General features: G+C 60.3%; 1 protein-coding gene across 1 annotated transcript; it reads left to right on the top strand.

Annotated features, from left to right (window-relative positions):
- Positions 1–91: 91 nt before the first annotated feature.
- Positions 92–7,306, top strand: XKR8 (XK related 8). Its single transcript, XM_002716085.6, has 3 exons — positions 92–513; positions 3,434–3,630; positions 5,904–7,306. The coding sequence occupies exons 1-3, from the start codon at positions 221–223 to the stop codon at positions 6,620–6,622; spliced, it is 1,209 nt and encodes a 402-aa protein (XP_002716131.1). The 5' UTR covers positions 92–220; the 3' UTR covers positions 6,623–7,306.
- Positions 7,307–9,154: the final 1,848 nt, after the last annotated feature.

Genomic DNA, 9,154 nt, shown 5'->3' with positions numbered 1-9,154 from the left:
CTGCGGCCGCCAGGGCGGGGGCGGTGTTCGGGTCCGGGTGGGGGACCCGGGACGTCCGCGCGCCTCGCTCCACCCCGGACGGGGCGGGTCGGGGAAGTCCCGCCCAGCAGGCCGGGGCCACGGGCTGCCCCGAGGGCTGCTGCTCCCGCCTCCTTCCTGCCGCCGCGACCCCGGGCCCTAGCGGCCCGAAGAGCAAGCAGGGGGCAGAGGCAGGCGGGCCATGCCCTGGTCGCCCCACGCCAGCCCCCTGTGGGACTTGGTCCTGGGCGCCTTCGGCACCTTCGTCTTCCTGCTCGACCTGGGCGCCGACCTGTGGGCCGCCGTGCAGTATGTGCTCAGCGGCCGCTACCTGTGGGCCGCGCTGGTGCTGGCGCTGCTGGCCCTCGCCTCGGTCGCGCTGCAGCTCTTCAGCTGGCTCTGGCTGCGCGCCGACCCCGCCGGCCTGCACGGGCCGCAGCCCCCCGGCCGCTGCCTGGCGCTGCTGCATCTCCTGCAGCTGGGCTACCTGTACAGGTGAGCGCCCCGCCCTCGGGAAGGGGGAGGGGAAGTGGTACCTGCGGCTGCTGGGCCACCCGGACACGTGAGCGCCCCGCCCTCGGGGTGGGGGGGAACGACACTGCCCTTCCACCGGGCTGCCAGTAGCGGTGAGATTCCTGACACCGGGGAGGGGCGTGGGAGGAGACCCCCGCCCCTGTGGGCACTATGGCCTCAGGAGAGGTTAACCCTGGCAGACGCCCTCGGAGCTCAGCCAGCCCTGCCCTTCCTGGCGCAGGTGAAGAGAAAGGCAGGTGCATGGCTTTGGAGTCAGACTTCTCTGGAGCCAGTTCTGGCTTTGCCACCTGTGGCTTCATTTCTGGTTTACTCCTCTATAGAAAGCAGGGAGGGCAGAAGGAGGCCTAGTGGTTAAGAATTCTGCATCCCATATCGGAGAACCTGGGTTGGAGTCCCTGCTCGGCTTCCTGCTCCAGCGGCCTGCTAGCGCTCACCCCTGGAGGAAGCAGATGATGGCTTGGGTACTTGGCGAGCTGGACTGAGTTCCTAGCTCCTGGCTCCAGCCTGGCTCAGTCTGGGCTGTAGCAGGCATTTAGGGAGTGAACCACTGGATGAAAATAATTCTCTGTCTCTACTTCTCAAAACAAAACCCAGTGGAGGCAGTAACCTGCAGACATGTATTGTGGGCGGCGCTGTCGAGAGTGAGTGACCGGTGACAGGTACCTGCGTGAGAGTTCACCCAGTTCAGCACCAGCAGGACCTCTGGCAAGGCACCGACTGCCCCAGCTCTCAGTGTACCCAGGGTTCCAGTGGGGATGGCAGGAAGGCCTGCCCCTCTGGTGAGGATTAAATGCCACTTGTAAAGTGTCCTGGCGCAGAGGGAGCTGCCTGGTCACCTGGACCACGCCCGAGTCCCGGCAGCCTGACCGCCTGCAGCAGTGCACAGGGCGCCTCACTTGCCCAGCTGTGCCTCTGCCCTGAACCTGGGCTGCGCACCCCCAGACTTCGAGCCTGAGGGCAGAGGTGGCCTCTGACTCATCCATGGAGCCTGCTGGGCACAGCTGGCAGTGAGATGGGTGTGGCAGGGTCCTGCGGAGAGGGGAAAGTGAAAGTGTCACACAGCCATGCCCTGTGATGAGGTCAGGAGGGTGTGACAGCCCTGCCCTGTGATGGGGTCAGGAGGGCGTCACAGCCCTGCCCTGCGATGGGGTCAGGAGGGGTCGCCCGGGCGGGCTCAGCCCTTGGATCCATTTTCACATCCCCCGCCGCCCTGGATCTTGCGGGGCACAGCAGCACAGTTTGCAAGAGTGGCCGCGAGAGGAGCTTTGGATGTGGCAGTCGCCGGGGGCACTGTCCAGGCCTCAGTAGGACCTCGGGCGGGCACGAAGGGGCGCAGTGACGGGTATTACAGCCCCAGGCTGGCCTCGCCGAGCCCTCAACCCGTGACCTCCTCCTGCCTCTGCCCGTCTCCTGTTTTCTGCTGAGCCTGCGTCAGACCCTGGACTGCGTTTCGGCTTTAAAAGTGGGGTCAGTGTTCCTGCTTGTGCCTGGGGGGAACCAGTGTGCCAGGGGAAGTGACAGCGTCTTATGAATGAGCTTGCAGTGAGTGAATGGGCTCACCTCCCCGTCGCCTGCGGAGGCCGTTTCCGGCTGGGAGAGCCCTTGTGCCTCTTCCGCCCTCGCCCCGCCCCCGCCAGTGGCTTCCCCAGTCTGCGCAACCTCTGGACCCTCTGGACTGTGCCCCAACCCGCAGCCCCGCCTCTCCGGGCCAGGCCTCTCCCTGAGCTGTGCGGCAGCCGCAGCCTCCTAGCCCAGCGCTCCAGTCCTCCGCCATCCACGGGATCTCGCCCCGCCTTGCCTGTGCTCGGAAACTCCCTGGCTCAGCCGCTTGCCCCGAGGATCCCGAGAGATACTCAGACACACTGCAGTGTATAGCCTATGTAGGGCTCTGGGTCCAAGTCTGATTCCACTGCTTCTTAGATGCCGCTTTTTTTTCTTAAAGCTATTGTTATTAAAAATGTGCATTTATGGCCGGCGCTGCGGCTCAATAGGCTAATCCTCCGCCTTGTGGCGGGCGCCGGCACACCGGGTTCTAGTCCCGGTCGGGGCGCCGGATTCTGTCCCGGTTGCCCCTCTTCCAGGCCAGCTCTCTGCTGTGGCCAGGGAGTGCAGTGGAGGATGGCCCAAGTGCTTGGGCCCTGCACCCCATGGGAGACCAGGAGAAGCACCTGGCTCCTGCCTTCGGATCAGCGCGGTGCGCTGGCCACAGCGCGTCGCCCTCGGGCGGCCATTGGAGGGTGAACCAACAGCAAAGGAAGACCTTTCTCTCTGTCTCTCTCTCACTCACTGTCCACTCTGCCAGTAAATATATATATATATATATATATATATATATATATATATAAATATATAATGTGTATTTATTTGAAAGACACTGGTTCACTCCCCAAGTGCCTGCAAGAGCTGCGGCTGGGCCAGGCTGAAGCCTGGAGACCTGGAGCCTCCATCCAGGCCTCCCCTGTGGGTAGCAGGAACCCAAGTACTTGAGCCATCCCTGCTGCCTCCCAGGGTGCAGTTGCAGGAAGCTGGATGGGAAGCGGAGTGGCCAGGACTCCCTGGGACGCGGGAGTCCCAGGAGGCAGCTTACCCACTGGGCCACAGCACTGCCCCAGCTGAGTAACTTCTAGATCCCCTTGCCTATCTGTGAAATGGGCTCCTCTGGGGGAGTCAGTAGGTCAAGGCTCGCAGGGATCTGAAGGCAGTGACTGTGCAGGCAGAGTCGAAGCTGCATTTATCCCCGTTCTCCAGAGGAAGGAACAGATTCAGAGAGGTTACGTGGCCTGCCCGAGGCCCCACAGCAGGGACGTGGGGAGCTGGGCTCTGAGGCACCCTGCACCCCAGGGTGCTGACCTGGCCCTCGGGCATCTGTGTGTGCCACCAGGTGCCTGCAGGGGCTGCAGCAGGGGCTGCGGGTGTGGCGGCAGGAGGCGCCCTCCGACTTCCACGAGGCCTACGCGGACTTCCTGTCCCTGGACATCAGCATGCTGCGGCTCTTCGAGACCTTCCTGGAGACGACACCGCAGCTCACGCTGCTGCTCGCCATCGTGCTGCAGAGCGGCGGGGCCGAGTGCTTCCAGTGTGAGTGCCCTGCACTGCCCCGCCCTGCCTTGACAAGGCGTCCCCCTCCCACGCCACTGACGGCTCACTCTTGTACTGAGGCAGCCGAGGGAGGCAGACCTGGCTTCAAATCTGGTCACTCTTGAGTGGTAGGACTTGGGATGGACGGCACGACTTCTCGGAGCGTCAGTTTGGTCTCAGCTGAAACATGGAAGCCAGACACACTCCTACCTTGTCGGGTGGATACAGGGCGTGGGGGAAGGGTGCACATGAAGCCCAGTGGCTGGCACTTAGCAAGTCTCGGTTGTCATCTGTGCTGTCTTTAAAAGATGTATATTTATTTATTTGGAAGGCAGAGTTAGAGATGGAGAGACAGAGCTTCTAACTGTTAGCTCACTCCCCAAATGGCCACAACGGCCACAGCTGGGCCAGACTGAAGCCAGGAGCCAGGAGCTTCATCTGGGTCTCCCACGTGGATCCAGGGACCAGAGGCCTTGGGCCATCTTCCGCTGCTTTCCCAGGTGCCTTAGCAGGGAGCTGGATCAGAAGTGGAGCAGCTGGGACTTGAACTGGCGCCTATATGGGATGCTGGTGCCGCAGGCAGAGGCTTAGCTCAGTACGCCACAGCGCCTCCGAGGTCTTTGCTGTCTTGAAGATTGCAGAGATCGGAGCGTGTGGAGAGCCTGACGCATCACAGACCGTGTGCTGCTCAGGCGGTTTCCTCCGCCCGGGTTAGAACAGGGCCTCCCTGCTGTGCCTGTCCCCGTGCCGCCCACATGGCAGTGACCAAGATGCACAGAGCCGCTGCCCCGCCAGGAAGGCCGGGCAGTTACAGTGCAGCACGCAGAGGGACAGGAAAGGTTTTGCCCGTGCAAGGGAAGGAACTGGCTCGTGGTTGCAGACCCAGCTGGTGGTCACGCTAGGCCGGGATGCTTGCTCACGTCTGGCGCGGGGTCCAGCCCCGCTTCAGCACCCGCCCACCTCCAGTCCTCCCGGCACCTCACAACGCCTGCCCCCACATGCCGCGGCCTCGTGTGGCACCCCGACCTGTCACGCCCCGTGTGACCGCAGGGTCTTCCTTGGGCCTCCATTTCCGCGGCTGTGCGAGACGGGGTTGGACTTAGCTTCCAGGGCCCTCTCACCTTGCAGGTGGGAGCCTGCACCATTCTCCGAAGAAGCCATAGCGGCTGAGCACGTGCCGCTGGCCGGGCTCTGTGGAACGGGCCCGTAGTCCCCACTGCTCGTGTTCACAGAAGCTATGGGTCGCTGCCGTCTTCCTCTCCATTTTCCAGAAGAGCAGAGGGAGGCAGAGCGCCTTGCCCCGGTCACTGAGCGCTCCCTGAGCCCGGCTTTGTGGGAGAGCAGAAGGTGCCAGCCCCAGGGCCCAGTGGAGACGGTCTGCGTGCAGGTGGGGTGGGGAGGCAGATTTTCCCCAATTTTTTCTTCTTTTTTTTTTTTTTTAATTTTTAGTTCTTTTTTATCTTTTTCCCAATTTTTTTCTTAGCAAGCATTTATCATGTGCCACACACTGGACGGGAATCCCAGATGAGTGTTCAGGAGCCAGAAATGAAAGAATTCCTGGGTGATGAGCCTTCAGGCAGGAGTGGGTGGGGAGTTCCGGGGGCGCCTGACACAGCTGAATGGGAGGAGGGGGTCAGGCTGCGGCCAGCCCAGCAGCCTGGGCAAGGTCAGAGCTTGCAGCCCTGCTGGGGCCTGGGGCGGGGCTGGCTGCAGATCTGAGGCCAGACTGGGGGTTTCCAGCGAGCATCTGTTGGATGAATGCCAGGAGCCAGGGAGGGGGCAGAGCGGGAGGCCTCCTAGGGACCTCCTGTGCTTCCTGGAGATCCTGGTGCTGGGAGACCGGGAGGTGGGACAGGAGTTCCTGGACCTTGGACAGTGGAGACCAGGGCCTGGTCTGAGCAGGGAGGAGACGGGAGGGCAGCTGCAGCCTCCCATGGGGTTTCCTGCCTCCCTCTCCAGGAGGGAGAATTGGGGCACTGGAGTTGGTGATTTTCAGGCTCTTTCGGGACAGGGAGGGTTCTGGGGCCCTGGGAGAGGCTCTGGACGCATTGCACCAGTGCTGTGTGCTGGCGAACGGCTGCCAGCCACGCGCTCTCCTCGTGAGAGCACTGGAAAGCCAGTCAAGGGCAGGCTCCGTGTTTGAGTCCTGACCCTGGTGTCTATTGTGTGAGCTTAAAGTTCTCCTGCCACAGATCCCTGCTTCGGGGTCACTGGGAGGGCCCTGCAGTACCTGGGAGCCCACGGGGCTCACCGCTTTCTTCTTCCTCCTACAGGGGTCGGCATCTGCACGTCCTTCCTGGGCATCTCGTGGGCGCTGCTGGACTACCACCAGGCCTTGCGCACCTGCCTCCCCTCCAAGTCCCCTCTGGGCCTGCGCTCCTCCGCCGTCTACTTCCTGTGGAACCTGCTGCTGCTGGGGCCCCGGGTCCTGGCCGTGGCCCTGTTCTCGGCCCTCTTCCCCCGCTACGTGGCCCTGCACTTCCTGGGGCTGTGGCTGGTGCTGCTGCTCTGGGTGTGGCTTCAGGGCACAGACTTCATGCCAGACCCTGGCTCGGAGTGGCTGTACCGGGCCACGGTGGCCACCATCCTCTATTTCTCCTGGTTCAACGTGGCTGAGGGCCACACCCGAGGCCGGGCCACCATCCACCTGGCGTTCCTCCTGAGTGACAGTATTCTCCTGGTGGCCACCTGGGTGACTCACAGCCCCTGGCTGCCCGGCGGGATCCCGCTGCACATATGGCTGCCTGTGGGAGGCATCTGCTTCCTCTTGGGTCTGGTGTTGCGCCTTGTCTACTACTGCTGGCTGCACCCTCGCTGCAGCTGGGATCCTGACCGGGTGGACGGGGCCCATGGGGCCCGCAGCCTCCTCTCCTCTGAGCTGGGTCCGCTGCCCCAGAACAGGCGCATGACCCAGCTGGCTAAGAACTTTTTCCCCAAGGCTAAGGATGAGGCTGCTTTGCCGGGGAAGGGAGAAGTGAATGGGGTCCTTTGAGGCAGGGTGAGAGCCTGCCACGGCAGCCTGCCATGCATACAACGAAACGGGGCTCTGGGCCCCAGTTGTCTAGAGGGTGCCTTAGGGAGAGAAGACCACCTGTTCCTGTTCTCTTCCCCCAACCAGAGCAGCGGGGGCCCCAGAGCGCCCCACAGCTGGCACTCCCGTCTCCCAGCCACTCCTAAAATAACCAGTGGAGGTGCCGTCCCATCCTGGGGCCCCAGGACCCCCAGGGGATGCTCTCTAGAATTCTCCCTCTCCACACCTCCATTTGGTGCCTTCAACAGTTCTCTATTGAGAGCATTTTCTGGGTCAGGAACGTCATTCGATCCTTGAAACCCAGAACCACAGCGGCTGCCATCCTGGCCTCATCCCTTACCTGTTCCGACAAAGCCTGTAAGCCGGGAAAGCCTGGTGCTAGGTAGTCCCTGGCGGCCCCTCCAGAGGCTTGGTGCAGCTGGCCCAGCCCCTGTTCTGCTCGCAGGAGGCTGCCTTTCCACCAGTGCCATGGGGGGGACCTGTGGTCTGGCCGGGCACAGCCATTGAGTGTTTTTTTTTTTTTTTTCCTTTCGCCAGTGTACTGCCTACCTCAGAGTATGCACCTCCGTCCTGGCCCGTGACAGACACTAAGTGTTGTTTTACAGTATTATTAGGTTTTTAGTAAAGCTTCGTGGAATCCTCCAAGTCTGGTCATTAAGTGAGACTTTTTTTTTTTAAAGATTTATTTATTTGAAAGTCAGGGTTAAAGAGAGAGGACTTCCATCTGCTGGTTCACTCCCCAGTTGACCGAGACGGCCGGAGCTGTGATCCAAAGCCAGGAGCCAGGAGCTTCTTCCAGGTCTCCCACGGGGGTGTGGCTTTACCCGCTATGCCACAGCGTGGGCCCCATTACATGAAACTTCAAGTTCAAAACCTCCTAGAATGAAGGGATCAGGGACACGAGGTTCCTCAAAACTGACAGTGTCCCCTGGGACACAGGACTGGTTTGGCTGGGACTTCTCAGCCTCATTTGCAGTTTCAGGAGCTGGTGAGCCTCACAAACCAGATGTGGACAGATTCTGGAGGCTTCTCATAACCACCAGCTGCTGGGCCGGGCAGGCACTGGATTTGAGATTCCTGGAGAACAGTGCTGGGGCCTCGGAGAGGGTCTGTGAGGAGGGTGGCGCAGGGGATGGGGACGTGGGCAGTGGAAGCTTTTGCTGCTTTGGGAGGTCTGTGCTTTTGCAGAAACACAACAGAAATGGGTGCTGGGACAGAAGGTTCCAGTCACTGCTATGAAGGGAACCAGGATGGTCTCAGTTCTGTTAGTCATTCATATCGAGACAATACAGAGGGCAAGCAGAGGGTAGGCAGTGGTGTCATCCCAGAGAAGGGGGGGCGGTTGGCTTACTCACTGCGGGCTTGAAACATCCTGCAGGCAGGAAGGAAAGTTGCAACACTCTTCCTTTTGGGGCTACAATGCAGCACAGGAATGTAGCTCCACTGGCCCAGAGATGGCAGGCTGGGGGTGGGTGTTGGGGGGGGGGTGTGTGCTACCAAGACCACACATGCAGAATGTTAACAGGCAGGAAGGATCCCACAAGACATCCAGTCCAGTGATTTCCAGATAAATTTCATGAACCTGTAGAATGACCCATGTGGTGGCCAACCCAGTGTTAACCAAAAAATCCCCATGTGGGCCAAGCGCTGTGGCATAGCGGGTAAAGCCACAAAGATTTTACTGGGGCCAGTGGCTGTGGCATAGTAGGCTAAGCCACTGCCTGCAGTGCTGGCATCCCATTCGGGCATTGGTTCAGGTCCCGCTGCTCCACTTCTGATCCAGCTCCCTGCTGATGGCCTGGGAAAGCAGTAGAAGATGGCCCAAATCCTTCGGCCCCTGCACCCACGTGGGAGACCCGGAAGAAGCTCCTGGCTCCGGATCTGCTCAGTTCTAGCCATTGTGGCCATTTGGGGAGTGAACCAGTGGATGGAAGACCTTTCTGTCTCTCCCTTTCTGTAACTCTGCCTCTCAAATAAGTAAAATCTTTTTTTAAAAAAAGATTATTTATTTGAAAGAGGGGCAGAGAGAGAGAGAGACTTCCATTTGCTGGTTCACTCCCCAAATGCAAAGGCTGGAGCTGAGCTGATCCAAAGCCAGGAGCCAGGAACTTCCTTTGGGTCTTCCACGTGGGTGCAGGGGCCCAAGGATTTGGGCCATCTTCTACTGCTTTCCCAGGCCATCAGCAGGGAGCTGGATCAGAAGTGGAGCAGCAGGACCTGAACCAATGCCCGAATGGGATGCCAGCACTGCAGGCAGTGGCTTTACCTGCTATGCCACAGCACTGGCCCCAATAAAATCTTAAAGACCCCCAAAATCCCCATCTGTTACTTTATCATCTCATGAAAGAATATGGCAATCTCAGAATAAAGGATCATTCTCTTCACTGAATACCTTTAAACACAGACACACAGAGATCATTGTTTTCTCCCGTTCATGCAAGATTGAGTCCTACAGAGGATGGGCTTGGTTCTTACAAGTCTCCGAGTTTAGTG

Source organism: Oryctolagus cuniculus, chromosome 7, assembly GCF_051225735.1.
Source record: "Oryctolagus cuniculus isolate XC-2025 breed Fujian yellow rabbit chromosome 7, ASM5122573v1, whole genome shotgun sequence".
NCBI lineage: Eukaryota > Metazoa > Chordata > Mammalia > Lagomorpha > Leporidae > Oryctolagus > Oryctolagus cuniculus.
This window is presented reverse-complemented; position numbering and strand designations above follow the sequence as displayed.